Source organism: Staurois parvus, unplaced genomic scaffold, assembly GCF_062004578.1.
Source record: "Staurois parvus isolate SC_StPar_1 unplaced genomic scaffold, SC_StPar_1.0 ptg000571l, whole genome shotgun sequence".
Taxonomy (NCBI): domain Eukaryota; kingdom Metazoa; phylum Chordata; class Amphibia; order Anura; family Ranidae; genus Staurois; species Staurois parvus.
The window spans coordinates 336,600-358,331 of record NW_028318367.1 but is presented as its reverse complement, the minus strand read 5'-3'; the positions used below and the strand labels follow the sequence as shown (position 1 = coordinate 358,331).

The window sequence follows — 21,732 nt, the reverse complement described above, 5'->3', positions numbered from 1 at the left end:
AAACGTCATGGCTTCATGGGCATTTTTGTTAGATATCTAATGCTGGACTAGCAATCTGAATGATGCCATCTTCAAAAATATCCTCCCTTATTCCTGGACTTCATGACATTAGCCACAAACAACAGTGATGGAGAAAAGCGGGTTCAAAACTTTGAAATATCTGAAGAACTTTTATACTTATCATTTCAGCTGTCCATGAATAGAAGTCAAAGCTCAATTTGCTATAATTGCAGCAGATCTGCACACCTACCGGAAGTTTCTTGTCATGTGGACTGCGATGGTCCTGAAGAAAATATTATGTATGAACATTGTATGAACTCTTAGGTGTTGCAGGACAGTGTTATGGAGGACTAGCTGTCAAGGATACAATGGAGGAATCAACTAAAGACTTGGCGTTCATAAACTATTAGCCCACACACAGTTTTTTTTTTTGGACTTTTTGATTTTTTGTTTAATGTTTTGTATTTTTCAGCCTTTGTGAAGCAAAATTAGATTTTTCTGCAGAAGTAAATTGGATGTATAAATCAGGAGAAATACGAACTAGAAAGAAATATTAAACTAAGATTAGGCAAACAAAGGGAGATGTAAGAGAATTTAGAGGGGAGGAATTGTAAACTAAGTGTTTGTTATCTTCTTCAAAATATATGTTATATTAGGTTTTGTATGTGTGATGAGACCTAGTCATCCTACAATTGTTCCATTTTACCAGGGCCCCTAATATACACATCTAGCTGGCCCTACATAGCTTTAATTGTCACCAAATGATCCTCTACACTGTGAAAAGTCAAGAACCCGACTGTTCACAACTAATGTACCAATTGTTTGATATAGAAAATATGTTTCTCAAATTTCTTTTTAGGAAGGGATAATTGTTTGGACAATATGATGTCCAAGAGGAGGGATTGTGAGGGAAAATGGAACAGCCATTTTATATATCAAACATTTGAGTTTTGATTAAGTGGATATATAGTGAATGTCTATTTTGTTATTAGAAGTCCTGTTGTGTAAGAGCTGTATTTCTTGTCTTAGAATGCTATTCACACCTCCAGCTGGGAAGATTGCTATCTAAAGGAACTATTGGGGATGTAACATGCTGGTGTGAATTCACATTTATATTTCAAAGAACTCCACCAGAAACAAGAATGTGACTTCAAAGTCAGATAGCTAGATTCCCACCCATTCTGGGACTTAGAAATTGTATTAGCTTTTCAAGGAAGTTTAGAGCATTACTTCGAATCCACACCATAGATTGTTCTGCTCTCCCTGCATGGAGGTCTAGCTACATGCTCAGGAGCAAACTGACAACTCATGGGGCCCCCGGGCAATAGGGGACCATGGGGCCCATGTGTCCTTGCCCAAACTCAAAAAAGCCTATGAAAAAGGTACCAGGGGCATCTCATGGGGCCCCCTATTGACCTCAGGCAGTGCCCGAGTTTCCAAATGCTCAGTCCGCCCCTGTACATGCTTGTATAATAAACATCTACTTTTTAATCTGGCTTCAGCAGTCAAAATGTTACTGAAACCCATGAGTTTTGGGTTCCCCCTTCACCAGCATGGTTGTCACTACTAAAATACCACATGAGTTAATAAAATAACTTATACAGTATATTAGTAGCGTTTACTGTTTTTCTGACCTTCGGAACGGATTAATTGGTTTTCAGTACATTTCTTTGGGAAAAAGTGTTTCACTATACGAAATGTCCTGCAGAACTAATTAAATTTGTAATCTGAAGTATTACTGTAAACCCAACAAGGGCCTTTGAATGGTTATACCAGGATGATGCCTACAGCTGCAGGCATCACCCTGGTATCGTATTTTTCAGCCGGTGATCGACTTTCATGGAAAAGCAATCCTAGTGGCTTATTAACTGCAGGATTGCTTTTCCAAGCAGCGGGAGACGATGCCCCCCTCCCCCACTGCCTTCCACAGCTTTCCTCAGGCAGTCCCGTGCCATCGGGGGAACGTGAGAATGCAGCCGGTGTTTCTGCCAGCTGACCATAGATCTGTTTGGAGACCAGAATGGTGCCAATCATCTCTATAGTCTAAGAAATTGGAAGCTACGAGCATTTCATCACTTCAGTTTTGCAGGATATAAACATTTGTAAATTGGGAAAGCATCTGATCACACCGATCTTGGTGAGATTAGATAATGTAAGGGCAGAGGAGATATCCAGAGTCTGATAGACCCCAGATTTCTCAAAAAAGAATATATGACAATGCCCATTGAGGTTATAGGGGATGTTTGCATTCCCTGTGATAGCATTAAAAGTGATAAAAAAATGAAAGGGACAGTGTAAAAATAATTTAAAAAATCAAAAGAACTTTAAAAAAAAAAGTACCCTCACCTCCCCGCGCACGCATCTGCATTCATGAGTGTTGACCCTGTGCCGGTATGTAAACAGCGGTTGCACTATGCATGTGAGGTATCGCCACGAATGTCAGATGAAGGGCAGTAATTCTAACACCAGACCTCCTCTGTAAATCTAAAATGGTAGCTTGTAAAGGCTACCATCTAAAGGTAGCTTTAAAACATTGCCTATGGATATTAAATGTATGCAGTTTGTTGCCATTGCACGGGGCATGCGCAGTTTTAAAGCAGGTCATGTTTGGTATCTATTTACTTGGCATACCATCATATTTTATAACTTTCCAAATAATTGCCCAATATTTTGTGTTTTTGTGCATTAAAAGTAAAAAAAGTGCATTTTTTTTTAAATTGCATCTGAAAAATCACTGCACATGTACTATGTGCCATAAAAAATTGCAGTACCCACCATTTTATTCACTAGGGTGTTTGCTTTAAAAAAATTACATTTTTTTTTTTGTTACACAAAATTGTCACCTAAATGATTTATTACTCACGCGTGCCATGGGTATATGTGGAATTACTCCCCAAAATGCATTCTGCTACTTCTCCTGAGTATGGGGGTACCACATGTGAGACATTTTGGCAGTCTAGCCAAGTACAGGACCCCAAAATCCAATAAGCACCTTCAGGCTTTTAAATGGCTTTATTTCCTCATTACACTTCCAGACTACCTATCACAGTTTCGGAGGCCAGGATAGCACCAAACCCCCCCAAATGACCCCTTTTTGGAAAGTAAACACCCCAAGGAATTTGATAAGAAGCATGGCGAGTATTTTGCAGATCTCATTTGTTGTCACAAGTTTTTGAAAATTGAAGAAAAAAAAAAACAAACTTATTTTTTGTTTTCTTTTTTTATATTTCAAAACCTTGTAAGAAAAAAATTTAATCTGCAAAATACTCCCCATGCCTCTTTTTAAATTCCTTGGGGTGTTTACTTTCCAAAAAGGGGTCATTTGGGGGGGTTGGTGCTATCCTGGCATTTCAGGGCCCCCGAAACTATGATAGGTAGTCAGGAAGTGAAATGAGGAAGTTACTCACCTTCAGGCTTTCAAAGTGGTCATTGGATTTCAGGCTCCTGTATGTGGCTAGGCTCCCAAAAAGTCTCACACATGTGGTATCCCCATACTCGGTAGAAGTAGCAGAATGTATTTTGGTGTGTAAGTCCACATATACTCATGGCTTGTGTGACAAATATATAATTTAAGTTACAACTTTGTGTAAAAAAAAATGTTTTTTTTAGTTTTCCAAAAACTTGTGGAAAAAAAAAAATTCTCCATGGACTCAATATGCTTCTCAGCAGATAGCTTAGGGTGTCTACTGTCCAAAAAGGGGTCATTTGGGGTGTTTGTACTGTCCTGGTATTTTAGCACCTCAAGAAATATGATGGGCAGTCAGAAAGTAAAAGCTGTGTAAATTCCATCATCTATCCCATAGTTTGTAGATGAAATAACTTTCACAAAGCAATCAATATACACTTATTGGGAATGTTTTTTACAAAAACATGGAGCAGAATACATTTTGGCCTAAATTTATGATGAAATTTTAGTTTTTTGATATTTTTCATGACAGAAATGAGAAAATATTTTTATTAAAAATTTTGGTCTTTTTTTGTTTATAGCGCAAAAAATAAGAAGTGTACAGGTGATCAAATACCACTAAAGGAAAACTATTTGGGAAAAAAAAGGATGCAAATTTCATTTACGTACACAATAATCAATAAACAGAATTCCGCACCTTATCACCTACAAAAATATCTACTATACCCAAAGAAAAGTAAACTTTCACCCTTGAAAGTATGTGTACATGTAACTAAACTCTTCTTTAAACATAGATGAATCTATCCCAATATACAATAAAATAATACATAAATACAATTTACAATAAAATAAATTGTAAAATAAAATAAAAATCCCCAAAAATTATATCAAACTAAATGTCCCAAAAAATAAATGTCTAAAATGTCTCTGTAAAGATGTCTTTCCAAATTCCAAAGCAAACTCGTATCATCTGTAATCATCCAGTATGGAAATTCCAAAATTCTTTGTGAACCTCAAAAAAATAAACTTCTGATAGTGTATTACCTTTATACTGAACATACATGTAAAACAGTGAAAACTTTTATGTATTTGGTAGATTTTATATTAACTGTTAGTGTTTTTTAGGGGTTGATTTTATTTATTTTATATTTAATTTATTTTATTATATATTTATTATCATTTTTATGAGATAGTTTGGGGGATATGGATCAGGTTTAGTTTGTGTGTGAGTAGATGTAGAATGTATTGATCTGGGAATGCATAGATTGACCAGTAGAGGGAGTCATTACCATAGGGCAGTGATGGCGAACCTTTTTGAGCCCGAGTGCCCAAACTGCAACCCAAAACCAACTTTCTTTCAAAGTGCCAACACTGCAATGAAACCTGAATATCGAGCTTTTGGTTTAGAAAAAACAACTCGTACAGTAGTGCAAACTAATTAACAGTACAGGGATGACCAGAGACTGCGGACACAGTACAGGGATGACCAGAGACTGCGGACACAGTACAGGGATGACCAGAGACTGCGGACACAGTACAGGAGATGACCAGAGACTGCGGACACAGTACAGGGATGACCAGAGACTGCGGACATAGTACAGGAGATGACCAGAGACTGCGGACACAGTACAGGGATGACCAGAGACTGCGGACACAGTACAGGGATGACCAGAGACTGCAGACAGTACAGGGATGACCAGAGACTGCGGACACAGTACAGGGATGACCAGAGACTGCGGACACAGTACAGGGATGACCAGAGACTGCGGACACAGTACAGGGATGACCAGAGACTGCGGACAGTACAGGGATGACCAGAGACTGCGGACACAGTACAGGAGATGACCAGAGACTGCGGACAGTACAGGGATGACCAGAGACTGCGGACAGTACAGGGATGACCAGAGACTGCGGACAGTACAGGGATGACCAGAGACTGCGGACACAGTACAGGGATGACCAGAGACTGCGGACAGTACAGGGATGACCAGAGACTGCGGACAGTACAGGGATGACCAGAGACTGCGGACACAGTACAGGGATGACCAGAGACTGCGGACACAGTACAGGGATGACCAGAGACTGCGGACAGTACAGGGATGACCAGAGACTGCGGACAGTACAGGGATGACCAGAGACTGCGGACACAGTACAGGAGATGACCAGAGACTGCGGACACAGTACAGGGATGACCAGAGACTGCGGACAGTACAGGGATGACCAGAGACTGCGGACACAGTACAGGAGATGACCAGAGACTGCGGACAGTACAGGGATGACCAGAGACTGCGGACAGTACAGGGATGACCAGAGACTGCGGACAGTACAGGGATGACCAGAGACTGCAGACACAGTACAGGGATGACCAGAGACTGCAGACACAGTACAGGGATGACCAGAGACTGTGGACACAGTACAGGAGATGACCAGAGACTGGTGACATAGCACAGGAGATGACCAGAGACTGCGGACACAGTACAGGAGATGACCAGAGACTGCGGACACAGTACAGGAGATGACCAGAGACTGCGAACAGTACAGAAGATGACCAGAGACTGCGGACAGTACAGGGGATGACCAGAGACTGCGGACAGTACAGGGATGACCAGAGACTGCGGACATAGTACAGGAGATGACCAGAGACTGCGGACACAGTACAGGAGATGACCAGAGACTGCGGACACAGTACAGGAGATGACCAGAGACTGCGGACAGTACAGGGATGACCAGAGACTGCGGACACAGTACAGGAGATGACCAGAGACTGCGGACACAGTACAGGGATGACCAGTGACTGCGGACAGTACAGGGATGACCAGAGACTGCGGAAAGTACAGGAGATGACCAGAGACTGCAGACACAGTACAGGGATGACCAGAGACTGCGGACAGTACAGGAGATGACCAGAGACTGCGGACACAGTACAGGAGATGACCAGAGACTGCGGACACAGTACAGGAGATGACCAGAGACTGCGGACAGTACAGGAGATGACCAGAGACTGCGGACACAGTACAGGAGATGACCAGAGACTGCGGACAGCACAGGGATGACCAGAGGCTGCGGACAGTACAGGGATGACCAGAGACTGCGGACACAGTACAGGGATGACCAGAGACTGCGGACAGTACAGGGATGACCAGAGACTGCGGACACAGTACAGGGATGACCAGAGACTGCGGAAAGTACAGGAGATGACCAGAGACTGCGGACAGTACAGGGATGACCAGAGACTGCGGACACAGTACAGGAGATAACCAGAGACTGCGGACACAGTACAGGGATGACCAGTGACTACGGACAGTACAGGGATGACCAGTGACTGCGGACACAGTACAGGAGATGACCAGAGACTGCGGACAGTACAGGAGATGACCAGAGACTGCGGACACAGTACAGGAGATGATCAGAGACTGCGGACACAGTACAGGGATGACCAGAGACTGCGGACATAGTACAGGAGATGACCAGAGACTGCGGACACAGTACAGGGGATGACCAGAGACTGCGGACATAGTACAGGAGATGACCAGAGACTGCGGACACAGTACAGGAGATGACCAGAGACTGCGGAAAGTACAGGAGATGACCAGAGACTGCGGACAGTACAGGAGATGACCAGAGACTGCGGACACAGTACAGGAGATGACCAGAGACTGCGGACACAGTACAGGAGATGACCAGAGACTGCGAACAGTACAGGAGATGACCAGAGACTGCGGACAGTACAGGGATGACCAGAGACTGCGGAAAGTACAGGGATGACCAGAGACTGCGGACACAGTACAGGGATGACCAGAGACTGCGGACACAGTACAGGGATGACCAGAGACTGCGGAAAGTACAGGAGATGACCAGAGACTGCAGACACAGTACAGGGATGACCAGAGACTGCGGACACAGTACAGGAGATGACCAGAGACTGCGGACACAGTACAGGAGATGACCAGAGACTGCGGACACAGTACAGGGATGACCAGAGACTGCAGACAGTACAGGGATGACCAGAGACTGCGGACACAGTACAGGGATGACCAGAGACTGCGGACAGTACAGGGATTACCAGAGACTGCGGACACAGTACAGGGATGACCAGAGACTGCGGACACAGTACAGGGATGACCAGAGACTGCGGACAGTACAGGAGATGACCAGAGACTGCGGACACAGTACAGGAGATGACCAGAGACTGCGGACACAGTACAGGGATGACCAGAGACTGCGGACAGTACAGGGATGACCAGAGACTGCGGACACAGTACAGGGATGACCAGAGACTGCGGACAGTACAGGAGATGACCAGAGACTGCGGACAGTACAGGAGATGACCAGAGACTGCGGACAGCACAGGAGATGACCAGAGACTGCGGACAGCACAGGGATGACTGCTGACCTTTGGGGAGGGAGGGGGAGCGGGTACCTGAATTTGACAGGTACCCGCTCTTACTTCCGCAGAGTTTTTTTTTTTATCTTACCTGTTCCTTTATCCAGCCGCGCGTTGTCTTCCCGGCTTCTGTAGTGTGGGCGGACAGCCGGATGCCCAGTGCGCATGCGCGAGAAGCGCTGCGCTTTGTGATTGGTCCGGCGGCTTCTGGGATCTGTCATGTGTCCCAGGTACCGCCTTACCATTCACAAAGAGCACTGCTTCTTGCGCATGCGCACTTGGGACCCGGCTGTCACGCACACTACAGCCGGGAAGACAGCGCGCCGCTGGATTCTCCTGGCGTGCCCACAGATAAGGCTCGGCGTGCCGGCTGTGGCACGCGTGCCACGGGTTCGCCATCACTGGTATAGGGATTGCAGTGTTTGTACAGAGATTGCAGTGCTCGTATAGGGATAGCAGTGTTTGTGTAGGGATTGCAGTGTTCGTATAGGGATTGCAGTGCTTGTATAGGGATTGCAGTATTTGTACAGGGATTGCAGTGTTCGTATAGGGATTGCAGTGTCCGTATAGGGATTGCAGTGTTTGTACAGGGATTGCAGTGTTCGTATAGGGATTGCAGTGCTCGTATAGGGATTGCAGTGTTCGTATAGGGATTGCAGTGCTCATATAGGGATTGCAGTGCTCGTATAGGGATTGCAGTGCTCATATAGGGAATGGGAATAAAGATATACATGCTGTCGTTTTTCCATATAGTTAGATGGCGGATTCGATTTCCTGCCCTTGATGTGGGACAGAATATAAGGAACCACCTCTCAGACATCTTGATCCCATGTGAAAAAGTCCAGGAAGTGACGAAACATGTCGGGACACGCAACGTCTGAAGAACTCACGCAAAACCGGAAGTGTGGTGGTGGCCATTTTGGAAGTGGGAACATGCGGTTCTCTATACATAGGACTACACCTGAGCTGTTCTGAATGCTGGAAGCTGATATTCTTCAATTGTAATGTAAGATATTCAATAAATATTGACTTCTGTTACTATATAGCGCTGATTGTCTCCTATCTCACCTGATGAGGAATATGGAAGAGTGCCAACAGGAACATTAGGAAGCCTGGAGAGTGCGACTATCCCCTGAAAGCCTGGGATTTATTTCCAGAGGGGAATGATCCATTGTTGCCCCAGTTGGAGGAGAGCACTTTATTGTTCACTATTATTGAGTTTGTAGTGCTCACTATTAGAGATTTGGGTTATTCTCCATTCTCACTATTTGGAGGTGATCACGTTTCATCGTTTGGACTTGGAATGGTCACTCTTCTGATTCTTGTCACGAGTGTATTTACATATTCAGAGATTGATATATTGGTAGAGGAATTGGTTTTTCACGTGTGAGCTCACGGTATGCAGTTGGCATGATACACGGTTCTTTCACTATTTTACATGTATGTTCAGTTTAAAGGTAATACACTATCAGAAGTTTATTTTTTTGAGGTTCATGAAGAATTTTGGAATTTCCATACTGGATGATTAAAGATGATACGAGTTTGCTCTGGAATTTGGAAAGACATCTTTACAGAGACATTTTGGACATTTATTTTTTGGGACATTTAGTTTGATATATAATTTTTGGGGATTTTTATTTTATTTTACAATTTATTTTTTTATTTTATTGTATATTGGGATAGATTCATCTATGTTTAAAGAAGAGTTTAGTTACAAGTTCATTTATTTACTGTATTGCATGACCGCGCAATTGTCAGTAAAACTGCAGTGCTGTATAGTAAAAAATGGTGTAAATTCCATTATCTCTCCCATAGTTTGTAGACGCTATAACTATCACACAAAGCAATCAATATACACTCATTGGGATTTTTTTTACCAAAAACATGGAGCAGAATACATTTTGGCCTAAATTTATAACTAACTTTGAGTTTACTATATATTTTTTATAGCCAACAGTAAAAAATATTGTTTTTTTTTCAAAATTTTTGGTCTATTTTGTTTATAGCACAAAAAATAAAAACCACACAGGTCATCAAATACCTCCGAAAGAAAGCTCTATTTGTGTGAAAAAAAGGACATAAATTTCATTTGGGTGCAGCATTGCATGACCGCACAATTATCCGTTGAATTAGTAGAGCGCCAGAGGTCTGGTCAAGAAGGGGGGTAAATCCTCAGGATGGCGAGGGGTTAAACTGGGTCCTAGTGCCTGCCAGTGCCGTCATTGGTGACAGGTGCGCCTGGGTCATATTACCTGCCGGTGCCATCATTGGTGGAAGGCGCTACTGGGTCCTAGTGCCTGCCGGTGCCATCATTGGTGACAGGCGCGCCTGGGTCATATTGCCTGCCGCTGCCATCATTGGTGACAGGCGCGCCTGGGTCCTAGTGCCTGCTGGTGCCATCATTGGTGATAGGCGCACCCGGGTCCTAGTGCCTGCCGGTGCCGTCATTGATGACAGGCGCACCCGGGTCATATTGTCTGCCGGTGCCGTCATTGGTGACAGGCGCGCCTGGGTCCTAGTGCCTGCCGGTGCCATCATTGGTGACAGGCGTGCCTGGGTCCTACTGCCCACCTGCCTGTATGTCTTGTCAGATTCATGCGTCATGGCGATCTTCTCATTCCTGGACAGAAACAATGGCCGTGAAATGACAGAGCTGAATCCTTTAAGGCCCCGTGGGTGTCTGCCATCCGGTCCAGGGGCTTTATTCAGTCTAAATATTTCTGGATCATATCAACTGTGAGCCAATGTGGATCATCTGGGGGGGTGTCAGTACCACCCCCCATTATGGACAAGAGCCCCCCCATGCTCCTTTGTATACACAGAGCTGAAGAAGGGATTTCATACATTGTCCTTCTCTTTGTCGTCCCCCCCCCCTCTAGATGGTTCTGTAAAGGGCCTACATGCTGGGACCGGACCTTTCTACTATTCATATATTGGAGGAATGTTTTGGGGTCGTCCTGATATCTTTCTGTCGTTTGTTTTCAGTTTTTGTGCCTTTATTTCCTTTTTGCATCTTCTGTTCTATTCTTTGTAATGTGTAAACGATGATCGCGTTCCTTCATTGTTATATGTAATAAAAGCTCTTTTCTTATTATCTATCTCTTTTGTAACTTTGGCCGTAAGCCACATAGGTTGGATTTGTAGCCTTTTATACTTGTTGCCCATGGGAATATATTTTGCAGTGTGGTCACATACAGTCTTTTTGAAGAACTCCCATTTCTGTGTTGTGTTCATTGATGCCAATATTCCCTCCCAGTCTAAGTCTTGGAGAGCAGCTCTCAACTTTGGAAAATTAGCTCTCTTAAAATTGAGCATTTTTATTTTTCCTGTGCTTACTGTTTATAGCTAACAATAAATGAAATCATGTTGTGGTCACTGCTACCCAGATGTTATTTTATATGGACATTCAAAATAAGCTCAGCATGGTTGGAGATGACCAGGTCCAGCAGAGCATCATTCCTAGTTGGGGCCTTTATGAACTGGACCATAAAATTGTCCTGTAGTAGGTTTATACATTTTTGGCCTTTAACTGTTCCTGCAGTACCATTACTCCAGTCAATTTCCGGGTAGTTACAATCCCCCATTATTATCACTGTCCCAGCCCTTGCAGCCCTTTCCATCTGTGGGAGGAGCTGAGTCTCCACCTCCTCATTAACACTGGGAGGCCTATAACAAACTCCAATGATGACCTTTGTAGTACCGCCCCCCCATGTGCAGCTCCACCCATAATACTTCAGCCTCATCACACTCTCCATCAACTAGGTCCTCTTTCACACTCGCTCTGAGATCACTTCTCACACAGAGACAGACACCACCCCCTTTCCTATTTCCCCCGTCTCTCCGAAAGAGAACCTAGCCAGGAATATGAATGGCCCAGTCATGTGAGGAATGAAGCCAAGATTCAGCAATACCAATTCAATCCTAGTTCTCTTCATGCACCAAACCTTCCAACTCACCTATTGTGCTGGGCACACTTCTGGCATTGGGGAACAAACACTTTCATTCACTGACACCTTGTTCATTTGCCGACACCTTGTTCACATGGATTTTTTGTATTTTTTATTTGCATACAAAAATGGTACCAATTGCACTGGTTGTTTGTAACATGGGAACCTTCTTATCATCTACCATCGCCCTCCCCCCATCTTTCCACATTCCACCCCCCAATAAGTATTGACCCATCTGATCTGTCTACCCCGTTATAATACCTGATGTACAGGAAAACAGGACTTCAGTGAGGAACATTTCCCTCACTCAGGACCGGAAAGTGGCTTCTCCCCTGTGTGAGATCTGTGATGTATGTAAACACTGGACTTCTGTGAAAAACATTTCCCGCACTCAGGACAAGAATACGGCTTCTCCCCAGTGTGAGATCTCTGATGTCTGTTAATATGGGATTTAACTGAAAAACATTTCCCACACATAGGACAGGAATACGGCTTCTCTCCCGTGTGAGATCTCTGATGTGTGTAAAGACTGGACTTCACTGAAAAACATTTCCCACACTCAGGACAAGAATATGGCTTCTCCCCAGTGTGAGATCTCTGATGTGTGTTAAAATAGGACTTAACTGAAAAACATTTCCCACACTCAGGACAGGAATACGGCTTCTCTCCCGTGTGAGATCTCTGATGTGTGTAAAGACTGGACTTCACTGAAAAACATTTCCCACACTCAGGGCAGGAATACGGCTTCTCTCCTGTGTGAGATCTTTGATGTATGTAAAGACTGGACTTCAATGAAAAACATTTCCCACACTCAGGACAGAAATGTGGCTTCTCCCCTGTGTGAGATCTCTGATGATAATCAAGTTTGGACTTCAGTGAAAACCATTTCCCGCACTCAGAACAAGAATACAGCTTCTCCCCTGTGTGAGATCTCTGATGACTTTTAAAATGGGATTTAACTGAAAAACATTTCCCACACTCAGGACAGGAATATGGCTTCTCTCCCGTGTGAGATCTCTGATGTGTGTAAAGATTGGACTTCAATGAAAAACATTTCCCACACTCAGGACAGGAATACGGCTTCTCTCCCGTGTGAGATCTCTGATGTGTGTAAAGATTGGACTTCACTGAAAAACATTTCCCACACTCGGGACAGGAATACGGCTTCTCCCCTGTGTGAGATCTCTGATGTGTGGAAAGACTGACCTTCTCTGAAAAACATTTCCCGCACTCAGGACAGGAATACGGCTTCTCCCCTGTGTGAGTTCTTTGATGTTTGTAAAGATTGGACTTCTCTGAAAAACATTTCCCACACTCAGGACAGGAATGTGGCTTCTCCCCTGTATGAAATCTTTTATGCCCATTCAGACCAGATTTAGACTGGAAACCTTTCCCGCACTCAGTACAGGAGAAGCTCTTCCCTGTTGGAAGGCCGGCCCGGTCCAGCACACTCTGAGGTTTCTCAGGATACGAGGAATCCGATGGTCCATCTACACTGGGTGGTGCCGGATGGACATTGGAGGGAGCCGGGTTTTCTCCTGGACTATTCTGTGTGATGTCCTCATCTTCTATTTTCCAGTCTGGAGACAAAGTGAGACAATCCTCGGAGGTTTTCCTCATCTCCCGGCCATGGACTAAAATACAAAGATAAAGAGGATTACTAGACAGGAGCTGATTGGTTCCCCCAAACCAGGACTCCGCCCACATCAGGCAGCTTGGTCTCTGAGGAGTTTACAATTCCACCATCAAGGAAACTAGGAAATGGCTCCTCTGATCTCCTACCAGGTTATTTCTTTATTCATGGACCTTAGTCAGAGAGTGAGGAAACAACCAGAACTGTCTTTTATAGGAGGGACAGTGATGAGGGGATTATAGGACGAGGGTCCCCACCCCCTCTATCACTCATCGCCATCTTCCCAACACAAGAAGTACTGCACTTCCTTATTTACTCCATGATTTAGTCATGAAGAACAGCGGGGCTGAGCCCCACCAGAGGTCAGAGAGTGAGGATGGGGGGAGAACAACCAAGATGAAGACTGGACTGATCCTGAAGACCACCATCATTGGGGTATTGACTCCTCCCTCATTATCACTTTCTGTTTAAGGGTCCAAAGTTGGAGGATGTTATCACATTATTATCACCATGTAAAAGTCTGTGCTCCAATCACATCATCCGATATAAAATGTCCAGCTGGGAGGAAATGGGTGTAACAAAAGAGAATCCATATTATGTGTATATATAGCAGTGGGGGGAGGGGGGAGAGCAGAAGTCAGGAGTATGTAATGTACAACATAGAGTATATAGTGCAGGGGTCAGGAGTATGTATTGTACAACAGAGTATATAGTGCAGGGGTCAGGAGTATGTAATGTACAACATATAGTATATAATGCAGGGGTCAGGAGTATATAATGTACAACAGAGTATATAGTGCAGGGGTCAGGAGTATGTAATGTACAACATAGAGTATATAGTGCAGGGGACAGGAGTATGTAATGTACAACATAGAGGATATAGTGCAGGGGTCAGGAGTATGTAATGTACAACATAGAGTATATAGTGCAGGGGTCAGGAGTATGTAATGTACAACATAGAGTATATAGTGCAGGGGTCAGGAGTATGTAATGTACAACATAGAGTATATAGTGCAGGGGTCAGGAGTATGTAATGTACAACATAGAGTATATAGTGCAGGGGTCAGGAGTATATAATGTACAACAGAGTATATAGTGCAGGGGTCAGGAGTATGTAATGTACAACATAGAGTATATAGTGCAGGGGTCAGGAGTATGTAATGTACAACATGGAGTATATAGTGCAGGGGTCAGGAGGATGTAATGTACAACATGGAGTATATAGTGCAGGGGTCAGGAGGATGTAATGTACAACAGAGTATATAGTGCAGGGGTCAGGAGTATGTAATGTACAACATAGAGTATATAGTGCAAGGGTCAGGAGTATGGAATGTACAATATACATTATACAGTGTAAGGGTCAGAACTCATAATATTGGTATTCAGTAATCAGTGGAAGATTAAATGTTTACTGTAGACAAGTTGCAGAGATCCCACACCGCTGCCTCCCACCTCCTGAGACTGCACTCAGTGACTTGGGTCTGAGACACTACAGACATATTTCTCCACCCGGCACAGCCAGCAGACCACAGAGCAAGGAACCCTGGGAGAAATGTTCTGTCAGAGATCTTACTAGACCTGGGCAAGGGGCAGGAGGCCCAAATTACATGCCCCAAGTAATGCTGATTCATGAGCATGTCTAGTAATGCTCATGAATCAACATTTTGCTGCCAGCTGAACCCCAGAACCTCCATAAATCCAGTCTAGAGACATAAATTGTGTCTGCAGCACAGAGAAGGAAGATTATCCGAGAGAAATCCAGGAATACAGGACGGGGAACACAGCTCAGGAAAGTGACCAGGGGATTACAGGCTGATATCACCCAGTCCCCGCCCTACTCTGGACCAATCAGTGAGCAGTATGGGTGGAGGAATGGATTTAGTGTTCATGACCCACCTGTGCTGATCTCTGTAGGAGTGTCCTCCTCTATAAATGTCCCCGTTATTCCATCCTCCTCCATAGACTGCTGATCATCCCTCACATACGCCTCTTCTTCTTCTGCTTTCACCTCAAATTCTATATCGATTGGATCTCCACTCTAAATCAAGGAAATGAGAGAAAATATCATCTGTAAAATATAAGGTCACATAAAAAAATCCACACATTGTCTCCATGAATCCATGTTCTAGATGCTCCGTCCCACCAACCTTGTAATAATGAGGGATGGTGTGATCTTCCTGTGTGGAATCCCGGGAATACAGAGGACGGGGACATCTCTCTGGTGGGTTCCCATGACTGGATCCATCTGTAGGAAACACACACACTGACTGAATCCATTGTTTCTATGTGTTTATCAGATGATGGGGGATCTAGGTGGATCCTCCGTACTGCTCTCTCCTTTACAATAAAGTCTCCTCTTACCCGGTGATGTGAGGGGCGGCTGATTGTCCATCATGACGTCCTTGTAGAGATCCTTGTGTCCTTCTAAATATTGATGTATATCATCAACATGTGTGTATCATCTGCTGGAGATAAAAGACATCATAGTGACTATGGAGGAAGAGGACGGACATGACTACGGAGGAAGAGGACGGACATGACTATAGACAAAGAGGATGGACATGACTATGGACGAAGAGGACGGACATGACGGGGGGCTACTGGGTGTAAATAGAACATAACATCTTATTACCGTTTTATGACTGTAGCCTGTGTCTGGTCTGTGTTTGAGAATCATCCCCCCCATTCATGTGATCCTTATCAGTTCCTAATTGGGGTGGAGATGAGTGCTCATTGGGCCATCTCCCTATAAATTTAGATCAGCTAATGGAAGATCACTGATGGGGGGCACAGTCACTGATGGGGGAAGATCACTGAGGGGGGGCTGCTTTTGAGTGAGTTCTGCGTTGATGGAGTGCTAAGAAGCAGTTGAACTAAAGCAGCAGGAAGATACAACAAGAAACTCTCCTGCATGCTGGACAGACTGCAAGCAAACACCCCGGGAAATATCTCCTACAAGTCTGAGTCCCACTCCGTGTACCTTTCATATTTCCCCTCTACGCCTCCTTCTCATATTACTTTCCTGTGTTCCAAAAATCTCACCCCTCTGCTCCACCCCAGAACTTGTACATCTCACCCTCACTGCTACCAACTCCCTACTACTGCTCTCATCACCTCCTGCTGACCCAAACACCAGGTCTGGAAGGCATGTGCGCTCGTGTACATCCCGCTCCCATCTTACTTTCTGCACCCTCCTTCTCCTAACCTCTGGGGATATCTCCCCAAGCTCTGGTCCTACAGTATTTCACCCCCACACCAGGCACCCTCCTCCTTCTCCTAACCTCTGGGGATATCTCCCCAAACCCTAGTTCTCCAGTATTTCACCCCCACATCTGGCACCCTCTTTCTTCTCCTAACCTCTGGGGATATCTCCCCAAGCTCTGGTCCTCCAGTAATTCACCCCCACACCAGGCATCCTCTTTCCTCCAGGAATAGCTGCAATCCCCTCAATTTAATATCAGTCCCCGTGCTCACAAAAACCAGCCTCCCTTTTTCATGTGTGCTCTGGAATGCCCTCTCTGTCTGTAATAATCTCACCTCTGTCCATGACCTTTTTGTCTCCCGCTCCCTTAACCTACTAGCAATTACAGAAACCTGACTCCAAGCAGCAGATTCTACTTCCCCCGCAGCACTTCCCTATGGAGGCCTCATCTGGATCCACTCACCCAGACCCAGTGGTCAGAAAGGTGGTGGGGTTGGTTTGCTTCTATCCCCACTGAGCACCTTTCAAGTCCCCCCTAATCCTCCCTCTCTATCCTTCTCTTCTTCCCAGACTCACTGCATCCGGCTGTTTTCTCCCATTCTCTGAGGATTGCAGTGATCTATCGGCCTCCTGGACCCGTGTCCCGCTTTCTTGATGATTTCTCCGCCTGGACACCCTACTTTCTGTCCTCTAAACTACAAACTATCATTCTCAGAGATTTTACCATTCCTATTAATGTCAACAACCCGGCTACATCCCAACACTTCTACATAACCTCATCTTTTGCATTAGCACAATGTATACCGTCCTCCACTCACTCTGATGGGAATACATTACACCTTGTTTTCTCCCATCTTTGCACTCCCTACAACCTCACAAACACCCCCTTTCCTCTCTCTGATCACAATCTCATCACCTTCACAGTCTCCTCATCTTCAAACACCTATCCCTCCAAGCAGCAAACAATTACCCGCAGAAACCTTCACAACTTGAACCCGGCTCCTTTCCACTCTGCAACTGACCAACTCTATGACAGAATCTCTCCCCTGTCCTGCCCTGACCTGGCCACTGCTGTCTACAACAGTTTGCTCTCATCCACATTAGACTGACTTGCTCCTCTAACAACACGAAGCATCAGGCCCCGACCATTACATCCGTGGCAGACTGACCACACCAGAAATGATTGTTGGAGTGATTGTGGCATAAAACCAAATCTCAGCAAGCATTCACCCGATATAAATCTGCTTTCTTCACATACAATTCCTCCCTCCATGCTGCCAAACAAGACGACTTTGTCCCTCTCATCAATACCTTGTCATCCAGTCCTCGTTTTCTCTTCTCTACTTTTAACTCTCTACTTTCTCCACCTCCACCCAGTACCTCACTCACTGCTCATGAGATTGCAAATCATTTCAAAAACAAGACTGATGCAATTCGTAGGGACATCACCACTGCACAGACATCCATCCCACTTAGCATACCTTATACTAAACCTCCCTCAACACTTTCCTCTTCTGACCTCGCTACTACCAAAGAGGTCACTAAGGTTTTCTCAGAAGCCCGCCTCACTACCTGCCCCCTGGATCCTGTCCCCTCACAACTACTACGGTCACCCTCTTCTTCCATCCTATGCTCCCTCACTCACATCTTCAATCTCTCCCTCTCTACTGCTGCCTTCCCCTCCCCTCTAAAGCATGCGCACATCACTCCCATACTTAACAAGCCCTCCCTGGACCCCACCAACCTGAACAACTTAAGACCCATCTCCCTGATGCCATTTACCTCTAAACTCCTAGAACGCTTAGTCTACAATCGCCTGAGCTCCTCCCACCTCACCGACAACAACCTTCTTCACCCTTTACAGTCTGGCTTTCACTCACTACACTCCACTGAAACTGCCCTACTAAAACTCACTAATGATCTACAGTCTGCTAAAACCAATGGCCACTACTTCGTACTCATCCCAACCGATGGCCACTACTCCGCACTCATCCCAGCCGATGGCCACTACTCCGCACTCATCCCAGCCGATGGCCACTACTCCGCACTCATCCCAGCCGATGGCCACTACTCCGCACTCATCCCAGCCGATGGCCACTACACCGTACTCATCCCAACCGATGACCACTACTCCGCACTCATCCCAGCCGATGGCCACTACTCCGCACTCATCCCAGCCGATGGCCACTACTCCGCACTCATCCCAGCCGATGGCCACTACTCCGCACTCATCCCAGCCGATGGCCACTACTCCGCACTCATCCCAGCCGATGGCCACTACTCCGCACTCATCCCAGCCGATGGCCACTACTCCGCACTCATCCCAGCCGATGGCCACTACTCCGCACTCATCCCAACCGATGGCCACTACTCCGCACTCATCCCAACCGATGGCCACTACTCCGCACTCATCCCAACCGATGGCCACTACTCCGAACTCATCCCAACCGATGGCCACTACTCCGTACTCATCCCAGCCGATGGCCACTACTCCGTACTCATTCCAGCCGATGGCCACTACTCCGTACTCATCCCAACCGATGGCCACTACTCCGTGCTCATCCCAGCCGATGGCCACTACTCCGTGCTCATCCCAACCGATGGCCACTACTCCGTGCTCATCCCAACCGATGGCCACTACTCTGTACTCATCCCAACCGATGGCCACTACTCCGTACTCATCCCAACCAATGGCCATTACTTCATTCTCATCCCAGCTAATGGCCACTACTTCGTACTCTTACTACTTGACCCCTTCCTCCTCAAAAAACTATATTCTCTTGGCCTCCGAGACTCTGCTCTCTCCTGGTTCTCCTCCTACCTATCGCAGCGCTCCTTCAGTGTTACCAATAACTCTGCCTCCTCCTCTTCACTCCCTCTCTCTGTAGGGGTCCCTCAAGGCTCTGTCCTTGGACCCCTTCTCTTCTCCATCTACACCTCCTCCCTTGGTCACTTGATAAACTCCCATGGCTTTAAGTACCATCTCTATGCTGATTACACACAAATCTATCTTTCTACTCCTCACCTCACCCCTTCAGTCTCCTCCTCACCTCACCCCTTCAGTCTCCTCCTCACCTCACCCCTTCAGTCTCCTCTCGCATTACTAACCTACTAAGTGACATATCGGCATGGATGTCACTCCACTTCCTCAAACTCAATCTTTCCAAAACTGAGCTCCTAGTATTCCCTCCGGCCCGTGCCCCCTCCCCTGACTTCTCCATCAAGATCAATAATACAATCATCAGTCCCTCCCCTCATGCCAGGGTACTAGGTGTAATCCTAGACTCCCATCTGTCCTTTCACCGCCAAATCCAATCACTGTACAAATCTTTCAGACTTTACCTCCGCAACATCCCCAAGATACGCCCGTTCCTAACCTCGGAAACCACTAAGCAACTTATTCACTCCCTTGTTATATCTCGCCTTGACTATTGTAACTCCCTCCTCATTGGCCAACCTCATCGCAGGCTATCCCCTCTTCAGTCTATCATGAATGCTGCTACCAGACTCATCCACCTTACTAACCGTTGTTTATCTGCCACCCCTCTCTGCCAATCCCTCCACTGGCCTCTACTCAGTGTCCTCTACCCCTCTCTGCCAATCCATCCACTGGCCTCCATTCAGTGTCCTCCACCCCTTTCTGCCAATCCCTCCACTGGCCTCAATTCAGTGTCCTCTACCCCTCTCTGCCAATCCCTCCACTGGCCTCCATTCAGTGTCCTCTACCCCTCTCTGCCAATCCCTCCACTGGCCTCCATTCAGTGTCCTCTACCCCTCTCTGCCAATCCCTCCACTGGCCTCCATTCAGTGTCCTCCACCCCTTTCTGCCAATCCCTCCACTGGCCTCAATTCAGTGTCCTCCACCCCTCTCTGCCAATCCCTCCACTGGCCTCCATTCAGTGTCCTCCACCCCTCCCTGCCAATCCCTCCACTGGCCTCCATTCAGTGTCCTCCATCCCTCTCTGCCAATCCCTCCACTGGCCTCCATTCAGTGTCCTCCACCCCTCCCTGCCAATCCCTCCACTGCTCTGCATTCAGTGTCCTCCATCCCTCCACTGGCCTCCATTCAGTGTCCTCCACCCCTCTCTGCCAATCCCTCCACTGGCCTCCATTCAGTGTCCTCCACCCCTCCCTGCCAATCCCTCCACTGCTCTCCATTCAGTGTCCTCCATCCCTCTCTGCCAATCCCTCCACTGGCCTCCATTCAGTGTCCTCCACCCCTCTCTGCCAATCCCTCCACTGGCTTCCCATTGCCCAACGGATAAAATTCAAAATACTAACAATAACATATAAAGCCATTTATAACTCTGCCCCAAAGTACATCACCGATCTTGTCTCTAAATATCACCCAAACCTTCCTCTCCGCTCCTCGCAAGACCTCCTACTCTCTAGCTCCCTTGTCTCCTCCTCCCATGCTCGTCTCCAGGACTTCTCTAGAGCTTCTCCCATCCTCTGGAACTCTCTACTCCAATTTATCAGACTATTGCCTACTCTGTTCACTTTTAGGCGATCTCTGAAAACCTCTCTCTTCAGGGAAGCCTCTCCTGCCCTCAGCTAATAAAGGAATCTTCTACTCTTCCAACCAGTCCATCCCCCACAGTTACTACCTTTTGTACCACTAGCCCCTCCCTCTTAAATTATAAGCTCCCAGGATCAGGGCCCTCCTATCCCTCTTGTATTGATCTGTATTGTTGCTGTATTGTCTCTCGTTATATTGTACAGCGCTGAGGACACTGTTGGTGCCATAAATCCTGTATAATAATAATTACCTCCTCTACTGCCACGTCCAGCAACCTCTCCGATCTCCTTCAGACCAAATGGAACGTCTTATCTTTATTCCAGATCACTTCCTGTCTGTTCCTGACATCACTTCCTGTCTGTATTCCATAGAGAAGTCCTGTCTGGGTAGTAGAAATGAGATCACCATCTTGTGGAGTTCAGAGGAACTGCAGCCCCAAGAAATGTCCCCTAATAACCATTCCAGCATTGTATCTACCTTACAGAGATACCAGGGAAGATCAAAAACAACTAAAAAATGTAAGAAACAATAAACCTAACTCTTATGCAACAAACTGTTTAAAAAAGATATTTTACTACAGATAGAAAAGTCTTAAAGACACAGAACACAAGATAAAAACAAAATGCATAATAAAACAGAGA

At 45.9% G+C, this 21,732-nt stretch overlaps 1 protein-coding gene across 2 annotated transcripts; it reads right to left on the bottom strand.

Moving 5' to 3' along the window:
- Positions 1 to 11,823: 11,823 nt before the first annotated feature.
- Positions 11,824 to 21,469, bottom strand: LOC149450556 (uncharacterized). 2 transcript variants are annotated; one of them, XM_089691761.1, is made up of 5 exons: positions 21,342 to 21,469; positions 15,732 to 15,835; positions 15,518 to 15,615; positions 15,267 to 15,408; positions 11,824 to 13,371 (listed from the first exon to the last, which is right to left on the bottom strand). In XM_089691761.1, exons 2-5 carry the CDS (start codon positions 15,763 to 15,765, stop codon positions 12,041 to 12,043), a joined length of 1,605 nt encoding a protein of 534 aa, XP_089547887.1. In that variant the 5' UTR covers positions 15,766 to 15,835; positions 21,342 to 21,469; the 3' UTR covers positions 11,824 to 12,040. The 2 variants fall into 2 exon arrangements, with proteins under 2 accessions (XP_089547887.1, XP_089547888.1); XM_089691762.1 differs by having other exon boundaries at positions 15,732 to 15,832.
- Positions 21,470 to 21,732: the final 263 nt, after the last annotated feature.

What these genes read in the sequence shown, in the direction of transcription:
- LOC149450556 (XM_089691761.1), bottom strand. Translation starts at nt 15,765, where the DNA reads ATGATGGACAATCAGCCGCCCCTCACATCACCGG. An exon ending in GCCGCCCCTCACATCACCGG is followed by an intron (nt 15,616 to 15,731) that starts GTAAGAGGAGAC and finishes TGTTTCCTACAG; the next exon opens with ATGGATCCAGTCATGGGAAC. An exon ending in CCATCCCTCATTATTACAAG is followed by an intron (nt 15,409 to 15,517) that starts GTTGGTGGGACG and finishes TCCTTGATTTAG; the next exon opens with AGTGGAGATCCAATCGATAT.